Consider the following 24021-nt stretch of genomic DNA (forward strand, 5'->3'; position numbering starts at 1 on the left):
TTGCTTTAATTATTTTTTTTACATTTTTATTAAAGGTAAGCTTGTCTAAGGTGGATTTCATGGCGTTGTAGTAATTTTTCCTCGTTATTCGTCTGGTTTGATTTGATTTTTCCAGTACCAGAAAAAAAAAAAAAAAAAAACATTTATTATGTCATGGGAAGTACACCTGCCTAAAAGCCATATGCTGTCTGCCATTTACTTTCACATGTGTTTAATGTTTACATTTACTTGTGTCGTTTCTGTTGTTTCTCAATATTCCTTAATACATTTGTCATAAAAACATAGTTGCATGTGCCAAATCAGTTTCATAGCAGTGAACTCTTCAGTTGAGTCGTTAATAGTAATTGAAATAGTTTTGAATTATCAATCCAGACTTTTAAACCCACACAAACTTTGATTGGCTGTGAGGTTGGTCACATGACGTAGTGCAGTCAGTAGCTGTGCCGTGCCTGAAGCCAGCCCTGAGTGGAGCCTGTCTTCCCACAGCTTCAGTAGCGGATCTATCTGGAAAGCACTACACTTAACTGTCAATTAAAGAGGCCATCTTCTCTTATTTTCGAGGACTAATTTTCATCATGGGCGATAAAAAGAGCCCCACAAGGTAATGCAATCATCCGCCCACGAATTGTGATTGCTTTGTGCGTTTTGGTCTCGATGTTAGGATGCGTCAGAGATCGTTTCTGCCCTTTTTTTCAGTCAGTATGCCACAGCTAGCTAGAACAGTGCAGTCACTATGGCGGCTTCTGGCTCCCTGTTACAGTCTCTTAACAGACAAAGGGAATTTTTTTTTTTCTGCAGAAAAAGAAGGCACTGCCTGTAAGGATTTGCATCACGATTGATCCTTTGGAGTGTCATTGTCAAAAAAATGGGTTGTGTTTATTGTTGGTTTCGTTAGCCGGCATGCTAAGTTTCGATGTCAAAAAAAAAAAAAAAATGGCAAATCTTGTCTGCCTGCTAGCCTAGTTGGCCAGACAACCACACGGTATGAAGCTGCGATATGGAGGGGAAATATTATTCAAGGAGCTTTAAACACCATCATCATTCCTGCTCTGATATGCAGCATGTGTTTTACCGTGACTAAACGTGTGTTGTTTCCCTCACCTTCCCCTTTCTTGTTATGCATGATATAAGTTAGCAGTGTCGTTAATATCCTTTTTGATAAATTGAAATACAACATTTGTCTCATTTGTAAGGCCAAAAAGACAAGCCAAGCAGACCGCTGACGAAGGCTACTGGGACTGTAGCGTCTGCACCTTCAAGAACACTGCCGAGGCATTTAAATGCAGCATCTGCGATGTGAGGAAGGGCACATCCACAAGGTAAAATAGCGCCCCCCCTACACACACACACACACACACACACACACACACACACACACACACACACACACACACACACACACACACACACACACACACACACACACACACACACACACACACACACACACACACACACACACACACACAGAGCACACATACCAACACACCTTTTTTCTCTCGGTCCCTGTATCTCCCTCGCCTGAGCGTCTCGATGTTCCCTACTTGGCTTGTTATAGCTGCATTGCAACTCATGGGAAGGACAACTTTGATCGACTGCCTCATTTTCAGTGACCAAATAGGGACTTGTTCAATGAAAAAATTGCCAACATCTCCTGCCATTGTGTGGATATCCGCAATCCCTCAGCCTCTGAAACTTGCATTGCATTTCTCTAGGTAGGTTTGCTGCATCAGTACCCAAATTGGGGGTTGGGTGGGGAAAAAGGTACCACTCTTCATACTGGACGTACTTTGCACCATCTCAGCAACACTTAGATGCATGCAGGGTGTTTGTTTTACCTACCTAAGGGATTGCAGATACGTATAATTGATGGTGCATGAGTAGGATGTACAAGAGATAAACATGTTTTGGAAGCTTAGAATAAAACCCTAGAAATACATTGACCATATTTCTTCCTTTCCAGAATTTCCCCAGGGGATGAATAAAGTATCTATCTATCTATCTGTCTCTCTATCTATCTATCCATCTATCTATCTATCTATCTACTCTTGTGCTATTAAGTTTAAGTCTGTTGTTTCACACCTGCCATAATGCAAGTTTCTTTATGTAGAGGAATTCATTGTTGTTTTTCTAAAAATTTAAATGATAGATTTAAAAGTTTCATAATTCTTTCTTTTCCTTTCATTTTTCTTTCATGCTGTTTATATAAGAGCCCGGCCGATTATAAGTTTATCAAGAGACTATCGGTATCGGCTAATTCTATCCCAGATATATGCCGATATTACTACATTTATTCACCAGTCAAATAGCATTTCATTTAAGTATAGTTGAATTACACAACAGCTCTCTTTCACCAGCAGAGGGTGCTGTGTGGGTTACAACAGGCATCATTACTCTCCAGAGTGTCAAGCGTTGACGCACGTATGCAGTTACTTTTCAGTTGAGATACCGTATACGTATCTTTACCACAAGACAAGTGTTTGATAACTGCATTCGAGGGTTCGACGTAATGAATGTGTTCAAACAGATCGAACTTACATCAAAAAAAGAAATCGGCTAATATCTGTATCGGATTTTTTCTCTTTCCAATATCGATATCTGTATCGTCCCCAAAAATCCCATATCGGTCGGGCCCTAGTTTACATGTTAATGCTCTTGTCTTGGCCCAAGACATGTCTTGTCTTTATTTTGCCTTACTTATTGCCACAAGCCTAAGTCTCTTTATTTCTGGTTTTCTTATAAAACGTGCTTTTATTTTGAAAGAATTCAAAGGGGACCTCCTCTACATCAGGACTATTCAATTACAAACTCAAAAGGGCCAGATTTAAAAACCAGGAAACTTAAGTGAGCTGGACATTTTCAGAAGTTGGCGGGAAAAAAAGGAAATGAATGTACTAAAATACAAAAATGTATTTGGCAATGAAATGGCCTGAACAGAATGAACCCAATATCATCACTGCACAGAACCATGGAAAGTGGCAATAACCAGTAACACAATGTTTCTCTCTGCCTGTTTTATCTTTGTTCCTCCTGTGTGTCTACCATTCAAACACACATAAAATGATTTTGAGGGTGGGAGGGAAGCTGCTGTGTGTCTCTGTTGGGCTGTGCAGGTCTGCACCAGCTTTACGTCTCCATTCATAAGCTGCAGACAAACTCTGTACTTTAACGTCCCTCTCCTGTGATCCCTCAGCAAAGTTAGTCCGGTTAAGTTGTGTGTTTTTCAACGTGATGCATTCGATTGTTATATTATTTAATTACTGCAACGCACTTGGTGCAAACGAGGCACGTTGGTTTTGCGTTTGGAGTTGTTAGTAAAATTAAATACTTTGCAGTAAAGGCATGTTAAAAACTGGCAGTTTTTGCTGTATAGTTTTCTTTTAAATCATTTTAAAAGCAAGGCTACTAAGCATGTTCTGAATGTTGTGAACACCACTACTTCCGCGAACGTCTGTTCTGATCAGTAGGTGACAGCAAACTCTCAACAAAGATATGAATGAAGTAAGATGCCTGACTTGCAAACTAGTTCCGTATGCTGTTAAATAATTTTCTTCATTATTGGATTCATGCTGATCGGTTTGGGGCCACTCTGAGGTTGCCTGCTGGCCACTTTTGGCCCTCGGGCCACCAATTAAATAGCCCTGCTCTACATCATTAGGTTATGGGAGTGAATAAAACAGCTTAAAGAATGACAATTAGGTATAAATACATTTGATGTCTTAGACATCCACGCCTTTTACATGGTCATGGAATGTGGAATAAATCTTAAAAACGTCAAGTTAAGTGACTTTCAGAAGGATGCTACATCCATTAATTACCTCTTAGCCCTTAGCCATTGATGAGACACAGGATTCTTTTCTGAATGCACGCAACTTCACCATGCTTTAACTGTAGGGATGTAACGATTCACTCAATGCACCGATACGATTCAGAATACTGGGTTGACGATATGATTCTCTCACGGTTTATTTTACAAAGTGAGAATAGACAAATTATGACTGAAAAAGATTCCTTTAGGGGCTTCACTTGTCAGTGTGGTTTGGCCTTTTAATGTTTTTTTTCTCGCAACAAGGGGAGGTGATTGGAGCTTCTCATTGTGGTGTCAATTAAATGCTGCATCATTTTGGTTGTGCTGTTTGTGTAGTTCCCTGTCTTCATGTCTGTTGTCTTCTCACCTCTTTCATTTTCTGTCTTGGGGAAGCCAAAAATGCTTCCACACCTCCGATTAAAAGACAGTGGTGCGTCCTCATTTTCAAAATCTTGCTCGGCAGCTGCCAACCGCCTCTGCTCTACAGCTGCTGAGTCTCACGATATTATTGCGATAAATTTTTCAGAAGAGAGCGCATCAGACTGTTAAAACACGTTTGAAGAGTGTAACGAATGACTGATCAGCTGATCCCGTCTGCCAATGCATGTTCTGCTGCAACTATGTCATTCACTGTAACGGCATCTAAGCCCCCAGACACACCGATCTTTTTGACCTTTTGGGGCCATCTCCTAAAAACATCTACGCGTCTCCACCTCACCGTTCTCGTCCTGATATACCAATCGGATGTCCTTATATGGAGAGACGGGGCGTGGTAGTATGCTGATTGCAGGTTGCAGGCACGCGCCTGACCATTTAGAATGATTCTGATTCACGAACATACGCAAGTTGGTGAGAACAAAATTGGCTGGTACGCACGTGTCATGAATCCGACGGTGATTTTGCATATGCACTTATTTTATGCGCAGAGTAAGAACATTTCTACGCACATATTAGTGAATGAGGCCCATTGTCTTGAGCAAGTCCTGTGTATCAAGCAGGAAATGCATAAACTGGACATTAGCATGGCTTTTGAGGTAAAGCTGTAAATGTAAATAGCCAAAATGTCTCTAAACTCTGGAAGTTGTGTGTTCTTGTCGTCTTGTTGACGGTGTTTCCGCCCTGCTTTCGAGCCGGTACAAACAGCGTTTTCTTCAGTGTCTATCGCTAATTTCGGCTGTGTTTCCATTCCGCTCCAAACGTCTGTTATACTATACTTAATTTGCTGCATTCTGAGGAATATTTATGCAACACTTTGTCCTGGAAATGTAAACATGGAAAATGAAACAAAGACTTTAATTTGCGCACAGCGACACAAGCACTAAGGGACGGTGACACACACAACAAGCTAACATGTCGGCAAAGGCGACGTGAGGTGCCCATCAGCAGAGGAGATAAAGGTTTGACACAGGAGAAGAAACACACACAGTTTCCCTGCACTCGCTCCCTCCTCACCTCTCTGCCTGTGGCAGATCGGGAGCAAACGTTAAAATATTGAATTAATATTTCCGTAATATTATTTGGTTTCGGAGGGACACCCAAATGATAAAACCTCAGTTTATGAGCACGTTTAGAAGTAGCCTTTAACTTTGCAGGAAATATTATAGATTAATATCGATAATTACCAGATATAAATGATTTGATTTCTCTTTGTAAAAACAAATGGCGATCACAGAGGCAGAAAGAAACAGAGGCAGACAGATGAGAGTCTGTAAGTGATCATTTTTTTCAGGAGTCAGGGAGAATTCAGCTAAACAGAGTCAAGCAGCAAACTTCTCTGTTTTTAAAATTTGATCTATTAATGAGATTAAAACCTAAAGGGATAACGAGTGTTAATAGCTGTTAGAATCTCCAGAATGTGAAAATGTAATGCAGAGACACGTCCACTATATAAATTATGGCTTAAAACTAAAGTAGAATACAAACGGATTTAATTTTCAAAATGTTCAAGTGGAGATTAATTTGAGTGAGCATGAGAGATAGTCACGTAACCTGCAGCAGTTTTTAATATTTTTTGTAGTTAACAGTCAGGTTTTTAAAAAATTGTTTTAAATCAAAGACATTTTCCTTTTTTTTGCTTTTGCTGTCAATAATAGAGCTTTAAAGACAGAAAATTGGTATCGGCTAAAATCGGTCTTGGCAGGTCAGACCAGGTAAAAATCGGAATTGGCCAGAGAAATTGCAATTGGTGCATCTCTAGTTTCAGCCTGCATCAAACACAATACAAAGCATTAAGGTAGCGCATGTAAGTCATATCCTAGCATGAGATAAATATATCAAACAAAATCATACCACAGACATGAGAAAGGCACAGCCACCAACTATTGTGACCATGGCTTTAACATGTTGTCAAAACTGATCCCATATCTCAGTCATCTTCCCTCCCAAATTAATTTCTCGTGTGTTCACATGATGAGATCTTAACCATTTTGTCAGTCCATTCCTTCACAGTAGGACACCTGGAGTCCTTCAAGTTTCTCAGAATAATTCTTGGGCTGTGGTATATCCAACCTTTACAATAATAGTTTTTTTTTTGTTATGTTGGGTTTCAATGTCTTGTTGCAAACGAGGCAAAGTCATGGATGTACCAGAAGAGTTGCGCCAATCCACTCCCCCAGCATCTCCAAAATACTGAACCAGAATGGATGCACCATAGCACATTCATAGATCATGTGTCAATATGGGCCTAATTCGTTCTTACACTTCCAGCACTGATTGCTATCAGCAATTCCCGTCCTGTGTAATTGGGTTGGCTTGCAGTGATATCTGTGTAATACTTTATAGTCAATAAGTTTCCCCCTGGCCTCTCTGATGTTTCTGCCCACGTTTAAAAGAATGTCTAACCCCTCATCACCTTGAATTGGTTGGAAAGACCTTCTGTCATACCAGTTTGTGATTATTAAAGCTATCCCCTGTAGACTTGTTAGTACATTTGGTAAAATAACTAAATCTAAATCTGCGACACGAGCTGTCATGAATCAAAAACCTTATTCATGCTTCTTGCGATCACGGTCCCTGTGAACGTCGAGTCGTTTCATACTGACTGCAGTCAGAGAGCTCAGCGCTCAACACAGCCTGAAGAAAGTAGGCTACTTCCGGGTCCTGTAGCCAACCATTGCAACGCGGTCGGCGCGAACCCGTCCGCATTGTTACAAAATCTTGGAGGTGCGTGACTGGCTGGGCGCTCAGACCCTTCGCAGGCCCTCCTCTCACTTGGCCGCGATTGCGCAATATCGCCGCGCTAACCGCAAGAAGCATGAAACCTGATCTAATGAGTCGCAATGTGCAGCACATGGCTAATTTACACAACATTATTTTTCCGTGAAAACACTGTGGAAAGATTCGGAGTCTGGCTAGCAAGCCAGCCTTTCTGTTAAACATACTGTCTGATCATATTTACCGTTTGGTTGCCATAGGTAGGCTACAGATGTTGAGAGAAACGTGTGCTAGCTTGAAGGTAACTTCATAGAGCTTTCTGGTTCATTATTATCTCAGGCAACATTAAAGTGACAGCTGGTCAACACATGTAATAAGGTAGGCCAGAGGGAATATAAACGTAATGAAAACCAGCAGGAGCAAAACTTCAGCTTAATATATTGATAATGTTACATATTTTATTATATGTGAAAATATTGTCATACTTGATGACTGTATTATGTTCTCTCAGACTCTTGCTCTGAGAGCTACTTACATAGTGACTGCCTTTCACATCAGCCCTTAGTGAAACATGGTAAGCCCTGTTCTGCAAATTCATCCCATTTATAAAAAGGGACTCAAGGTTGGGATCACAGGTCTTTCATGTTTCACTGAATGCTAAAATCGTCTGTAAATTAACATTTTAAAGTCCCCGGGGGTGCATGCCCCCGTACCCCCCTAGGAGGTTTGGATACACCTTTTTCATCCCAGATGAGTTTGCACCCCTGGTAACTGGAAGGAGTGGTGAAGTGGGTGAAGGGGGTCCTCTGTGATCAAGGTGGCTCTCCTGATCACAGAGCCGATTATTTTGCTGGCCAGATTAACTATGCGGGAGAGTTTGGTTTGGTGTTTGGTGGTGAGGGAGTTGTACCAGGATGAGACATTTAAAGTGAGGATGGGTTCAATAAGTGATTGGTAAACCAGAGTTATCTTTGCTGACATGAAAAGTCTTTCGTTTCCTCATCCGGTGGAGGCTGTGTTGTGCTTTTTTTGTTGTGCATGCTGTGAAAAGGAGAGACAGGTGTCAATCTCTGTTCCCTAATATTTAAAAGACTGAACCTGCTCTAGCTTGGAAGAGAGGTGATGGTGATGATTTTTCACTGCCCCCACAGCACAACTCTTTAGTCTTTGTGATGTTGAGCTCCAGCGAGTCTTCACCAAATGTCTGGACCAGGTTGTTGACTGCCTGCTGGTATTGGGTCAGAGCAGTGGTGTCAGTCAGGTGCACCACCGGGGCCATGTCATTTGCATACTTAAAAAGTGTATTTCCTTTACTGTTGAAGAAGATCTTGTTTGTGTAAACAGAGAAGAGAATGGGAGATAAAACACAACCATTTGTTCTGGTCTTTCATGTAAAAAAATTTCTTAATTCATAAACCAGTGTGGGGTGGATGTGAAGGTCCCAAAGGTGGTGCAGTGAGTGTCTGTGTGACCAGAATTAAAAGCAGCATTAAAGCATTAAAATTCTAGTGTGGGGCTTTGCAGAGTCTAGGTGTTTGGTGACAGTGTCTACAAGTGTGAGACTTGCATCCTCTACACCACACTTTGCATTATTGGCAAACTGTAGGGGATCAAGTTTGGTCACACACTACTCTCTCCATACATTTAAACAACACAGAGGTCAGGGCCACTGGTTTGTAGTCATTAAGGTCCCTAGCGTGTCTTTTTTGGGGATTGGGATTTATTATTATTATTGTGGATTCCTTCCACTGGTTGGGACACACCCAGAATCCAAAAGGTGAGGAAACAGCCTGGTGAGAACCCAACTTAGCTGGGTGGAGTAATACTTGAGCACCCTGCCTCTAAGCCTATCGGGCCTTGTGTGGGTTGACTCTGTGCAGGATGGAGGTCACCAGGGCCCTTTCCGAATAGCCACAGTTCAGTATGCAGTACGTATACTATTCAGTAGGGAGTTTCAGTATACTGAACTTTCGTGGTCATTCAGTATGCATTTTTTGGGTCCACCTCAGTATACTGATCATTTCAGTATGGATACTAACTTCCGGGTTTCATGCAGTATGGATCGGATGCGTGCTTTCAGGAAATGAATTGTATTTTACCACCCACAATGCTGTGCGAAATTAAACGTAAATCATCACGTCACGTCCGCCTCCAAATTAAAACAAACGAGCGTGGATTAATTGAATACATTTTTAATCTAGAGTTAAAGTCCCGACTGAAATCACTACTTTTAATTAACAACAGAAAATAAAACAAACGTCTGCATTATTATAAAACCTTTCTCCCTCTATTTAAATAATGATTTCACTATTTAAATGCGTCTTTATTGGTTTATTTTACTTTATATTCTGTATGTTACTGTCTTTCATTTGTACTTTCCTTTATGTACTGTATGTTATTTAGTTATTTAATCTGTCTTTTACTTGTGATATTGTTTTTTTACCTGACTGTATATGCGCATTACTCTTCTTGAATAAAGCTAAACAAAAAAAAACAAAAAAAAAACGGGTGGATGCGGCCGGTTCAGGAAACGTAAATGAAGTCACTTCCTTACTGAATGAATCAGACGAAGTAGGAACAAATATCTGCCTACTGTGCGCGCCTACTGAATAGTAGGTACTAAACAGTATACAGCACGGATAGTACGTACTGCCTACTGACAGATTGAGTAGGTACTTGGCGATTCGGATACAGCCCAGTTGTTCATTAATAGGGAGGGTTTGGTGGGGGGACCTTGGGGTTGGGCAGATACAGTTGGTTGGTGTGCTGCTGCTGCTCTTAAAACGGGAGCAGAAGGTGTTGAGCTGCTCTGCAAAGGAGCTAGAGTCTGGGCAGTTAATAGAGGTGGGGTAAAAAATTGATACAGTATAGTATTGCGATATTATATCGTCTCATGGCGGCCAAGTATCAATATTTTTGATATGATATTTTAGATATGCTTTTTTAATTTGCAACTGCTGAAGGGGTTGCATAATTCATTTTGAACAAGTTGCATTGTTAAGAATTTATTTTGTAGTTCAATTAGACTGAAATACAAATAAAAAGACTGAAGTGAGATGAACAGACTGGAAATCTTTCCTTATTTGACAAAACAGTTTTTGATTTAGTTAGGTGTAGTGGACATAATATGCAGTTATAAGTCTTAATCGCAATATATTGTATCGCAATTCTCAGCATATCGCAAAATGTTAAAAATCGCAATAGAATCGTATCGTGTCTCAAGTATCGCGATAATATCGTATCACTGGGACTCTGGTGATGATGACCCTAGCAGTTAACCAGTGCAGGTTTGGGGTTCTTCCCATCATTGTGTGTAAACCCTGCCATGTCTCACTTACATTTCCAGAAGTTTATTTCTGCTCCATCCTGTTTCTGTAGTTGATCTTAGCTAGCCTAGCTATCCTTCTGAACCCTTTCTCTACTTCCTTTACCTTGAGATTGTCTCTTTGTAAAAAAAAAAAAAAGCCCTTTTCTTCTGGACCAGGCAGAGTTTCATGTCTCTGTTACCCCTTTTTTATTGTTAGGGTGGATGGTTTGAGTGTTTAGTGGGAGTTACAGTGTCCTCACAGATTGTAATATAAGAGGTAAACATCTGCCAACATGTTGGGATCACTGCCGCAGTCATTAAAGAACAAATCCCAGTCAGTCAGTTCAAAACCACCTTTTACTGTTTCAGTTGCTTCTTTATTCCAGACTGATGGTTTTTGCGATGGGTTTACCTGTTTTCAGTTGTGACCTGTATCTTGGCAGTAACAAGATGACATTGTGGTCAGAGCGGCCAAGAAGTGGGCTTGGTTTTGAAATGTATGCATCAGGGATGTCTAAATAAGCCTTTTTCAGATTTCCCCTATTGTGTTTACTCCCTTGGATTGCCACTTCGTCCAGTATACTGTTCTCTTTCAAATGCGTAAATTAGTGTTGTACCAGAATGAATAGTATAATTAATTGTATTGTGATATTTTATACTTTCTATGAACCATACTCCACACACACTTGAATAGGGAATTATGGGATTTAAATAATTTTCCACCAGTTGGGATAAAATGGCAAGGGAGCAGTATGGGGTCGATCTGCTCTGACCCAGTGTTTCGCCAATTTAATTATTTCAAAAGATAAGCGATATACAATCTATCATCCATCTATAGTACGACAATCACAGTGACTATTTGTAAATAGATACTTTTTGATGACTTGAATTACACAGCTAGGCTAATCGCTGTCTGCGCAGATGTAACGCTTAGCAATAAATATTTGTGTGTGCATTGAAATAGATTTGTGAATCCTTCTGTGTGCATTCATGAACATTGAGACTGATTTAACTCCATAGAAAAAACCTCATCACCTGATATGGCATCTTCATAATAAAAGTATAGATAACAAATGAGGACTTTTATTGTGAAGAACTTTCAGGACATACAATGTATTTATCATCAAATTGACTGCACATTAGCGGAGCTACACTCAGCAGTGATTTTCAATAACACAGTAGGGAGTTACAGCACTTTCAGCCGACCTTGTGACCACAAGTCACTGCCACAGCCGGCTATTTTAATCATCTTGGACTTAGGACAGATGGGACATAATTTTAAACACTTCTTATGTCAAGAGTGTGCCGTGTTTTGGATGGCAGCTACGAGCTAAGCTAACTATATCAGGTTAGTATCTTTCGTTCTGACAATCAGTGAATGGTACCAAAATGGCTAAGATTTTTGAACTGAGACTCCACCACCAGAAAAGTATATTGCTGCTCCTATATTGCTGCCCTATTAATAATAAATAAATACTGACAGTGTGGCATGCCTGAACAACAAACAAACAACACAAATACATATACTGTATGGAAAAATAAAACATTTCTGCCAAATTAGCCACATGGCAAAAAGGCAAGATAAATTCCCCCATTAAAAAAAAAAGAGAAAGAAAGGGAGACATGGCCATTATCAAGCTCTTTGCTGTGCCACCTGACATACCTGGCTGTACTCCCGTCATTGGCTGCTCCTTTTTCTCCCTCTCATACCTGAGAAGTTATCTCCACCTGCTGTTGCAATTTTGTCTTCCCCACATCTTTCCAGAATTAACCTTTCAGCTTCCGTGCTGTGGGAGAGGGATTTTGACTTTTCAGCTGGTGTTCTTGTCTGGGAAGAAACAAAGTTCACAGCCATTCCACATTACTCCTATTTTTGCCTTGGCCATTTGTAGCATTTTCTCTATTGCCAAGGAGTGCAGGAAACGCATCTTCACCATCCTGGGGGGGGGTCTGTCCTCACTGCGGGTACTTCTTATGTCTCTTGGATGCATGGAGAGACGCAAGGAATCGAAGCAGCAGAGAGAGGAACGTCACGTGAAGCGATATCTGTTTGTGATGATGAAATCAGCTGATCACCACTCAGCTTTCAGTCAGCTTTAACAGCTGTTTGTGTCTGCACACATGAGCACTGCATTCATTCTAATAAAAAACACTAACAGTGTTAGTGTCTGTATGTTACCTGATAACAACTTGCATATGAAGAACAACCTGCAGTCTGCTAAAACATACGGGCCATTTCTACTATTTACAGTATTTACCGGATGATCATTAATGATCAGTCTTATATGAAACTTTATTAACATAATAAATACAAGGCTTGTTTCTGACTGACACACCGACTCCAACTCTTGTCAGCCTGTCATTCTCATCATAATAGGCTAAAATAAAAAATGTCAAACAGTCTGACTGACCATGGAAAGAAAACATTTCTGTTGTAATAATGGGGATTGTTTATGATCTTTTGATTTTGACACTTTAAATTCACCATCTTTTGTTTGATGATGATTCTGAAAACAAATCAAATATAAAACTGGTGGGGATTGGCCTGTTAGGCTACTCCATTATACTGATTTAAAGGAATTTATGTTGAATATATTGTTGTTAATCCTCATGTGAAACTCTTTTTTTTTAATCCCTGCTAATCACAGACTGACTCTTTAGAAACTGACATGTGTTTACAGTCTGTTAAGCGTCTTTTTAATCTAATTCTTTTCTCTGTTATTAAACTCAGCTAATGTTGATAAGTTTCATTGGAGTCTGATCCACTGCAGCGTCCAATCAATGAGTGATATTCGACATGGGGGCGTGTCTGTCAGTAAAAAGACAGTCCAGAGTTATTTCCTTGAACCTCATTCCTCATTCCTTGCTCCTCTGTCAAAATAAAAGACTTCCATCCTTTAACATGGCAGCACGGAACAACTTCCAGTTCTTGCTTGGCACTCACGTGACATCAGGGTGGCTTGGGCTCAGTGGAATAGTCTGACGTCTCTAAACCAAAAGGTTGGAGGCTTGATCTCCCCTGCTTTGTTGGTGGCGTATAAGTGTGTATGAGTGTGTATGACAGTGTGAAAGCACTTTGGGTAGTCAGAAAACTTGATAGTAAATGGACTTGAGCTTGTACAGTGCTTTTCTAATCAGTTATTTTTAACGTTCATTTGAAAACTGTAGTAGTAAGATTTTGCCACAATAAGGACATCAATTCAGTATTTATATTGCACACAAGCATTTTAAATTTAAAATGATTTTATTTTTAGTAGATTAATTATAAGCCTTTTTCAATACTCTCTATATTTAAATAATCGTGGCTTTTTAATGTCTTTACCCTTTAATTATCATTAAGTCTATAATGCGCCCTGTGATACATCTCAAAGTACGTTTGAGCTGTTCTATCACACACCTACATGCTGTTGTGTTAAAGAGAGAACTTTGTTTGCTGAAAATGTTAATTTAATATTATTAATTTTAGGATTGTTGGGAAGTTGTGTGTGACTACAGTAATTGTGAGAGACAAGGGAGGACAGTGGTAAGTAGACAGTAGTGTCGACCAGCGGCAAGATTCAACCCGCACAGGTGCGCTGGACATCTGAAATGCATATGACCGTTACAAATGTACCTCCATCTCTCTCTGAAGAGCGGACTGAACTGTTTCTGCACCCAAACTTGTCTTACATGTTCCTTCCTTTCTGCGCAAAACATTGAAATCACAATTTTAACTGACAACTACTTTGTTTATGAAGTCACACAAGGTGGTGCGTTCCTTCCTTCCACGATAATCTAAATAAAATCCTGTAGCATGTGATGTGCCATTATTTTCATATCTTGTAGTGTGTGAATGCTTTAGATCAGTGGTTCTCAAACTATGGTACACACAGGGCCCGCTCCCTGTGGTGGTACGCAAAGAAATCTCCTCAATATTTAAAAAAAAAAAAACGTTCAGCATAAAACGTAAAAAAAATTTGTCATAGCCTACTCTTATCTTATCTGGCTTGTTCTGTTATTTATTGGAGTTCAGCACAGAATCGGCAGCATCAGCTGTACATTAACATTTTTAAAACGGAGCCAGGAGATGCTTCTGTTGTGATGCATTTACAAGAGTGTACGGACAGTCGCTCACCCTCTCTCTCTCTCTGTAGCTCTGAAGCTGATGTGATTCTGCTCTATTTTGCCATCTTAACTATGCACAGGAGTCAAGAAGGATTTTTTTTAAAGGGAGTTTGAGTTGAACGCAGAGCCTTATAATACCTGCTCTCTCTCACACGCCTGCGCTCTCTCTCTCGCGCGCATGCAGCAATTTTATGAATAAATGAAAAATTAAATAAGAACAGGTCTGAAATATACTTGGGCCCAGGTATTGTCTTTGTGTGGGAAACACTGGAGACTAAATATTCTCAAACAGGTTGTTGGTATAAAGTTGTCATTTTTATTGTGCTGCACTTTCTTTGATTTGGGCAAATGTCAGAGTTGTGTTAGTTTAAGTACCAGTTCTAGCGCTAGCCCTTAGTAGTCCTACAGTGTGGCTGTCAACAGTCAATAATAAATAATATTCTTTTATGAATGTATTTGCCTCCTGCGTAAAATGTGTGTAGAAATAGGCCTACAGTGTATTTTAACATCTACCCTAATGGTGGTACTTGGAGAGGCAAATATTTTTGGAGGTGGTACGCAGTCTAAAAAGTTTGAGAACCACTGTGTTAGATTATATAGATGAATATCTGTTAAGATTCTCTATATGTGCATAATCCTAAAACGTAATGGCTTACCTATTTTCACTTTCAGTCCCCCAGAACACACACAAACACAAACACACACACAGACACACACAAACACTGCGTTAGACACAATATGTAATTGCATTGAAGGCCTTCATATATAGATAAATAGATACTGATAGGTAGTTTAGTTAAATGGATTCATATTTATTGTGCAGACTAGTGAGGGTGAAGACATTTAATTGTTTAGTCGGCTAATGGTGCACATGGTTTGTTTGTCATCCATCATGTCCCACTTAATGTTGGTGTATATAAGAGGACCTATGTGACGTGCTGCAAATATCTGACCTCGTGTTCAGGCACACCGTGGGGAAATGCTTTTCCATCATGATCAGCCGAGTATCCCTACTTCTGCAGCAGTACGGACAACCGTCCCTTTTCCCTTGCCAGCCATGAAGTTTGGGCACCTCCTTTTGTCAGTAACTCTACTGCTGACAAAACTGCTGTGTTGCTGCATAGCCAGAATCAGCTCCCAGCCCCTCTATCAGGTTAATCCACGTTTGTGCCTTCAATCTTTTCTACAGGAAACCAAGGATCAACTCCCAGCTTGTTGCTCAGCAGGTGGCTCAGCAGTATCCAATGCCCCCCCCACCAAAGAAGGAGCGAAGGGAGAGGAGCGAACGATTAGACAAGGAGCGCCTAGACTGCGAAGGGGAGCCAACCAACGAAGAAGGGCGTCCAGAGATCGAGCGTCCAGAGGGAGACAGGCCAGAGGTAGACACTCCTGTAAAGGAAAAGAGTGACAAGGAACAGCCAATCAAAGACAAGCCTGATACAGAGAAAGATATCAGCCCAGCTGTTACAAAGAAGCCTTACAGCAAAAAGACAAGGTGAGTTGGTAAGTTTTTACTTGCGTCTGAATGTTGCCTATGTGGGTATTATCTTCACTGGTGTTCTCTTGTTTTTTTTTAGAGAGCCATCCCTGACACACCAAGGAGATCGTCAACCGTCGGTCCAACGGTGAGCGTTCGTCGCCCTTGTTTTGGTGGTGTGTCCAGCTCCGTCGCTACCTGTCAGCCCCGTCAGCATTTTTTCAGCCGTTTCGACATTTTGAATCGGCGTCGGCGCGGTTGGTGAGAGGAATCACTCTGATTGGCTGTTTAGATAAACAAATCAGTGCTTGATAAGAAAAACTGAAGTGACTAAAGCAAGTAAACGACTTTTTATCAGACATTATTCTCGACGACTAGAAGTACCTATATTCCGAGTGGTGAGCCACGGCGGTGTGAAAATTGTCTTCTCTTATCAAAACAACGGTTTATATATCTGCATTCTTCTCCGCCCTCGTCCTCTTCCGGTGTACCCTTGTTGGAATGAAGATCACAGCCTGCTGGCGTGGAGAGTTATTTCCTCTCACGCATGCGCAGAAACGTATGTGGTGGTTTGCCTTTGGCTGTAGTCTTTATGTGTTCAAGTGCATCTTTTTGGCCAAGACAAAAGGCGTTGTAAGGCGGCTTTCATCGCCCCTAGTTCTTTGCCGTCCGCTTGGTCTGTCAGGGCCTTTACTAACAGTGTCCTCTACTTCCACTACAACTTCTCTTGGAAGACTATTTATAGAGTCCTTTCATTTCCAGTTCAAGACAGGACTGATAGACATCATGATGCATTGTCAAGGTCTGAGCCACCAGGATGGAACTGTGCTACTTTTGTATATGAGGCCAGCACTGTTTGTTTAAATATTAAATGATTCCACCATAAGAAAGCACTTGGCAAAATTTGGCAACAGTTGAAGGAAAAAACATCATTTAAAAATGCAGAAACAGGCTCATGGTGAACAGCCATCAGCTCTTACTGTATGGCCAAGAGGGAGGCAACGAGAAAGAAAGGGGGAAAGCAAAGAATTAGAAGGTGTGTGATCATGAAATCTACACCAGGAGCTACAGCTCTGTAACGAGCACTTCCCAAGCACAACACACATTTCTGCTGCTGTTTTAAACACACCTGGTACGCCCAAACTGTTGGATATTTCTTTTCAATTTAGAGATTTATCTCCGATGTCCCTGTAGGTCCGTAAACTAGAGCTGAGGAAAGTGGGACACCGTTTTTTTGTGGTCTGATCTTCCCTCCTGTTGGACGCGCGGAGGTGACTTCACAGAGCGACGCTCCCCAGTTGAACATTTTTTTTTTACTTCAGTTTAGCGCGCAAGTACTGCAAAGGAGACCTTGCACTGCGCTCAGCTCATCGGGGCGCAGACACACTCTTGCACAGAGCAACACGCGCTACCTTTTAGGGTAGCCTGAAAATAAGGAAATCGAATAATCAAGAATTCTGGATTCTGGAATTCTAAAGTGGTGCATTCCACTTCGCTGTGTTTGCCTTGAGTCACTTTTGTGACTTTGAGGATGCTTCTGGCTTCTTAAATAAACAATGTTTGATCACATCTTCACTAGTGTTTATCCATTTTGTCCAGGCCCAAATCAGACCATCAAAGCCCTACCAGTGACAAACACAGCATACTATTGGGAAAATCTACAACCAAAACCAACAAGAACTCTTACATTTCCAGGTTTGTTGAACCTTTTTTCTCTTTGCGTGTCTTTGGCAAAACAAAATGTTACACACCATTAACAACGCAGCACTTGGTTTTATAGAAACCCGTACAAGATATTTTAGACTGAACACCAGCTTTCACTTTATATACATTTGTTCTGACTGTTCATATGTCACCAGATGAATTACGTAATTTAACACATCCTCATTGAAGGCACCTTGTTGTTGCTGAGACATATATTGTATTGACATGGCTGGCTCTAAACATTCATTTTATCTCTTCTTCCTATGTCCATCAGGCCCAAATTGAAGAACATTGACAGGAGCACCGCTCAGCAGTTGGCTATTACTGTAGGGAATGTGACAGTGATCATAACAGACTTTAAGGAGAAGACCCGTTCTTCCTCCACGTCCTCATCCACCATTACATCCAGTGTGGGCTCTGAACAACAGCACCAGAGCTCTGGCTCAGAAAGTATAGACAAGGGCTCTTCACGTGCCTCAACACCTAAAGGCGATCTCTCTTTGGGGCATGATGAGTCATTCTGAAGCTCCCAGCCCTCCTCCCTCACCCTGCATCACGTTTTTCTTTTTCCACACTTCTGGACATATGTCGGGGGAGAGATACCGCTCCCATTGCTGCCCTGCCTTCAATCCATGACCAACCCTGGATGCTGACAGTAGCTGGCTGCCCTAAGAGGAACAGTGCAGTACATTTGCCAGAGAAACAAGCACCATGCTTGGGGAAATTTTGTCATGGTTACACCCATGGCACAGGCAAGGAGAGTTAGGCGAAAATAAATAACGCCTCCATATCCAAACTACCTTGCAGTAGCACCCGAACACATGTATGTTATGTTTTATATTTGTACGTGGATGTGAGGCCAAGTTGACATTTTTTTGGTAAAGAGGAATTCTTTGCTGGGCACAATAACCAACATCATTTATACGACTTTTAACTATTATTACCCTTATTTATTACCTGTTGCACCTGTATATTTTGATGTTCTCCTTTTATGTTTAAGCTTTGCTGTGCAGCACTGCTGATCGTTCATCTCGTCAATGTTTTTATTACATTTTAGAAAAGATAGGACAGGACTAAAGTCTTACAGACACATCTTACATACACACTGGTGCTAGATACACTGTGAAGCTTTTTTGTAGACCTGGGATTTTGCATACACATTCACTCAACGTGACAAAGTGTTGATGAATCTTATTCTCATTCACTTTGCTCAACAGCACTGTCTCATTTTGAAATTTTCAGGTCCTCAGATATCTGTTCTCTTGTTTTGTACAAGTCAATGTGCATCAAAAGACTGTCACCTGAGGCATACATATCTGAATTTTCAACTAGATTGTCATTGATTTAGTATGCTACAGCAGATCTCTTTTACAGTATATGATGTCCTAAACTTTGCAGTGTAGGCTATTATGTAAAACACTAATAGCTGTTATGTTCTGCATTCCATGCTAACATATTGAGTTTACAGGCTGAAGTTACTTGAGCTGGTTGTTCTGTTGTAACTGAAGAATGGATACATACTGTTCCACTTGGTAAATCCATGTCAAACTGTTCAAAGGCAAGTTGTCTCAAATTGTAGAGAATCCATTTTTCGTTTGTTGAACACAACTTAAATGCCTTACTTGAAAAAAAAAGCAAACATCAAACAATTTAGCACAGAATGATAATTCAATTGACTTAAAAATGTTTGCTGTTTAAGACTGGAGTCTTCAGTTATATTTTAAGTAGTAAATAGAATCATTTTTCTTCTTCAATTTTTACAACAGCAAGACATATTAAAGGGATTGAATTCACTTTTCATCATAACAGATACTAGACCGACCTAATTTCCTTTTAAATGTATGAAAATGTATAAAGAATAAATGTGTATATGATATCTTAGTTTTATTTATTGAAGGACCAAAGGAATTTCATATTGACATGCTAAATAGATAACAATTTGAAATGCCATTATCGTATGTATGAGATGAATATCAACTTAAATAAAGACTAATATAATCCATGTAAATGGTGTTCTTATTGCATTATTGGTAATGGAGAACTATAAATCCAGTGAGCCTGAAGATCATTGTCAGCTCTAAACCAAGTAGTGGATCAGGCAAGAGATGAGAATCATGACCCATAAGCAGGGTTTGAAGCCCAAAAGATTTTTTCATAATGTATTTCTTCCCTTTGAGGTTCTTTAGTAATCAATGGAATACAAATATGGAATCAGAGTTCATGGTCAGGGAAATAATTGAACTTGATATCTGGACTGTTAGCTCGCAGGGGAAACGATTAGTCAAACTTCTCAAATAATTAAAGGCTGCTTTGTTTAAGGATTGGTGCCTAAACACAATAATTTAGATGACATTTTTGCAACAGAATGCCCTTTACTGAGTACCCAACAGAAAGGCTTATTTGTTAAATTACAAAAAACTAAAGACTTTTAAACTAGGTTAAAGAGAAACACTATGAAGGCATAGGATCTGGATTCTTTTGTTTCCTTTCTCCACGCAAGCAGTTTTGTTCTTGTGTGTGACCAGTAACCTTAATTTACTATGTAAAGATGGTTACAATTTTTTTTTTGCTTTGTTTGTAAGAGACAGCTCCCCCCCCCCCCCCCCCCCCCCCCAACAAAAAAAGAAATGGCTCATTTACTAATTTAATTTAATATAATCTTACCACTAATTTCCAATTATTGTAGTCTACAAACTGATTTATTCATATAACACTGTATTTGTACAATGCTTTTAAAGTACGGTAATTGCTCAGTTGAATTTTTTTTTTTTTTTTTTTTAAAGTTAAGTACAATAATCCATTCTTGTTTAATCCAGCTTTAGTTATCCTTTTTGTGTCATTGCTTCCCTTTGTGAAATGGTCAAATTATGTTTCTGATGTGGAAATGTGCGCAACATTTTCAGTGGATCATGGCTTCTTGTCAGGCTTGTAATGATAAAAATAATTCATGTTTCTTGCATGTGCACGACTGCGCTTAAAGGCTAACGTGATCGTTTTCCTCTGCTTCAAATAGAAATGTCTATTTATGAACTTTGCTTGTAGTTTTTCACAAATAAAATTGTTAAACATACCTTTTTCTGTGCCCTTTGTTGATGCTGTTACTAACAATACTTTAACTTTAAATAATTTCAAGGAAAATATATAATTGACATGTTCTTTCAATACAATTTTTTTGGCAAAAATAACATTCTTCAAAAATTACACTTCACAAAGTGTAACTTTTGGGTTAGATCATGTGAGCCATGGTAAAAAAATTCCTACCCTTTTTTTAGTAGTACATAGAAGATACCAGATAAGAGTGGATCTGAGATGGCAGACCATTGATTGAGATAGTGGTGAGGACGCTAGCGTCTCAAACACCACCTTTTCACCAAAGCATTCAGCCTCAGTTAACACTCTTCATTTGTTTGTTTTTGTGTTATCTTCTTTCCTTTGTTTTTCATTTATTTCTTGTCTCCTATTACTGCCCCCTTTACTACTGTAAAGCGTCCTTGGGTTTCTTGAAAGGCACTATATAAATCCAAGTTAGTATCATCATCATTATTATTATCAAAGACAAAGACTTCACTGTGCAGATACACATTAGTATCTGTATTAGTATATTAGTATTAGTTGACATTAGACTTTCAGCATGTCCACATACTGAGTATATACTCAGACCCTCCAGCCAGTCAGTCCAGCCAATGGTCATTAAAAGATATGAAGTACAGAGAAGAGATTTGTTGATGCACACATTTGTTTTTGATGACTCAATTTGGTAATAATTATATTTAGATAGTAACAGCTTTTCTGTGTTTACCAACAACTCTTCATTGTTGACAATGAGGAAGAGTGTAGAGGACTGATAGAGAACTTCTCCACATTGTAGAACAGCTACCACCTGCAACCTTAACATCAGTAGGACAGAGGAGGAATACTGTCCCAATTATCCAGGGGAGGAGGTGGAGAGGGTGGACTAAAAAACGTGTATGGCAGTAACCAGCTACGAGGACGCCGAGGTGTGGACCTCAGTACATTTTTTTTAAACAAGACAGCAAAAATAGTTACCAATCAATGTATGAAGGGCTAGATGGCTTTTACTTTTGAGATACAGAAACACTGCAAAGGAACAGACCTCCTTGCACTGCCTCTATTTCCTCGCTGTGCTTAACAAGCACCATCTAGTTGTGGGAAAAAACTCTGCAGGTGAGCAGAGAGAGACAGAGAGAGAGACAGAGAGAGAGACAGAGAGAGACAGAGAGAGAGACAGAGAGAGAGACAGAGAGCAGTGTCTGCTGTTAAGACTCGTTGAATGTATTTGTTTCAGTGTATGTTTTTCTACTTCAAATGCCGTTCTTTTGTTCTTTTTGTGCAGTTGCTTGCTGCCGATGTGATTGTGCACTCTCTCTTGGTTTTTCTGCGTCTTAATTCATAATCTCCCCACAGTAGCAGTAGCCCACATGTTGTTACAGGACGAAGTGAAACTTTTTAAAATGGGACTATTGTTATTTTGCTCAGCAAGGGGAAACAAAGCTGCTCTCTTATTCATTCAAATTTTTATTTTTAAAGATGTATTTTTGTTTTTTTATGCCTCTGTGTCTGTCTGTTAGTCCGACTCTGTCTCTCTCTGTCTCTCTGCCATCAAACTGTGATGACCCCTCTTAAAACGAAAACAACCACCCAGAAAAACGATAAAATACGATCACTGTATGACCATGTGTCACAGAAAATTAATCACAACTGGATCATGTTTCAATTTTAATATTGTCGTACTAAATTTATATATCAGCTTTACATACAGGCTACTTGTATAGGCTAAATAAACTTTGCAGGGCTGAAATAGTGCAGAAACAACTCTCCAATGTTTATACAGTGTTCAATGAATGCCTTCATTATTGTGAATAAGACACAAAAAGGAGAAGAAGGCTAGATAAGAATTACAAAGTTCTGCAGAAAAGACAAAAACAGGTGAATAATTCTACTCACTGATCCACCCGCCCGCCTGTCCACCATGGGGTCCAGGGCCTTCAGCTGCTCTGCCCCCCACCTCTGGAACTCCCTCCCACCACACATCCGTAATATCGACTCTCTCTCCATTTTCAAATCACATCTCAAAACACATATTTTTAAACTGGCATATTCAGTCTGATCATTCTCCATCCGGTCTCATAAATCCTCTACGTCCTGTACATTTGTGTTTTTAATGTCAATTTTATCGACGTGTTGTTACTTTGTTTTTATCTCTGCTTTGTAAGGTGACCTTGAGAGTTTTGAAAGGCACATTTAAATAAACTGACAAAGACTTCTTGAAGTTATGGACCAGGCGTTCTGCCAACCCATTTGAGGCTGGGTGATAAGCTGGAGTTTTAATGTGTTTGACTGCATTCAATTTAATGCTGTCTGATGAAGCATCCTAGAAGCAAAAGCTAAGGGTTTCTCATCACAGCCAGGCATTTTGTGTGATATAACCTACTACCTACTACCCCTACTGGTGAAGCACCGCAAGCTAATATGAGCGGTAGATCTGGGTTGTAATGTCCAAGAACTCTGTTAGAGAGAAGTTGCTTCTTAGCGTCTTCAAATGCTTTCTGGCATGAGTCTGACCACTCCCACTTAGCATCTTTATGCAACAACCCAGTCATAGGAGCTATCAGGGTTGAAAGGTTAGGAATGAACTTCCCATAGTAACTCGACAGTGAGAGGAAAGACTTCAGTTGAGTGGTATTAGTGGGAACGGCTGCTTTAGCAATAGCCTCACATTTAACTTGCATGGGGTGCATTCCCTCTGCATTAGTGACATGTCCCAAATAAGACACACTGTGCTGAAAGAAATCACATTTTGCTTTTGTTAACCCGAAGGTTGTAGTTGTTAACTCTTTTTAACACTTTTCCATGTGTGTTTCTGTATCTGGCCCTGTGATTAAAATGTCATCTAAGTAGCAAATGACACCATCAAGACCCTGAAGGACTTGATCCATCAGTTTTTGAAAGATTGCAGGTGCGCTTGCTACACCATAGGGAAGTCTGTTAACTTTATACAGCCCCTTATGTGTGTTTATAGTCAAGTACTGTTTAGAGCTCTCTTCTAGCTCCACTTGTTGATAAGCTTGTGAAAGATCAAGCTTAGTGAATCTCTCACCCCCTGCTAGTTTTGTGAAAGGATCCTGTGGTTTTGGTATGGGGTACTGATCTACCTCGAGCCATGGGTTGATAGATACTTTATAGTCCCCACAAATCCTTACTGTGTGATCTAACTTTGGAATGTTTACAGTAGGTGCAGCCCACTCACTATACGTAGTTAGCAGGTGTAATTACTCCATCTGCTTCCATTTTGTTTAGCTGAGCTTCTACTGCCTCCCGAAGTGCATATGGCACTGAGCGGGGTTTGCAAAACTTAGGAATGGCCCCTGATACAACATGGAGTTTAGCTTTGAACCCTGTCACCTTTCCTAGGTTTGGCTGAAACACCCTGGGTATCTTTCAGTTAGC

The 24021-nt window shown here is 40.1% G+C and overlaps 1 protein-coding gene across 1 annotated transcript; it reads left to right on the forward strand.

Annotated features, from left to right (window-relative positions):
- Nucleotides 1–443: 443 nt before the first annotated feature.
- On the forward strand, nt 444–20151 carry rybpb (RING1 and YY1 binding protein b). Its single transcript, XM_061042534.1, has 6 exons — nt 444–601; nt 1194–1319; nt 15562–15867; nt 15950–15997; nt 17449–17544; nt 17828–20151. The coding sequence occupies exons 1-6, from the start codon at nt 576–578 to the stop codon at nt 18075–18077; spliced, it is 852 nt and encodes a 283-aa protein (XP_060898517.1). The 5' UTR covers nt 444–575; the 3' UTR covers nt 18078–20151.
- Nucleotides 20152–24021: the final 3870 nt, after the last annotated feature.

Source organism: Labrus mixtus, chromosome 7 (assembly GCF_963584025.1).
Source record: "Labrus mixtus chromosome 7, fLabMix1.1, whole genome shotgun sequence".
NCBI classification, from domain to species: domain Eukaryota; kingdom Metazoa; phylum Chordata; class Actinopteri; order Labriformes; family Labridae; genus Labrus; species Labrus mixtus.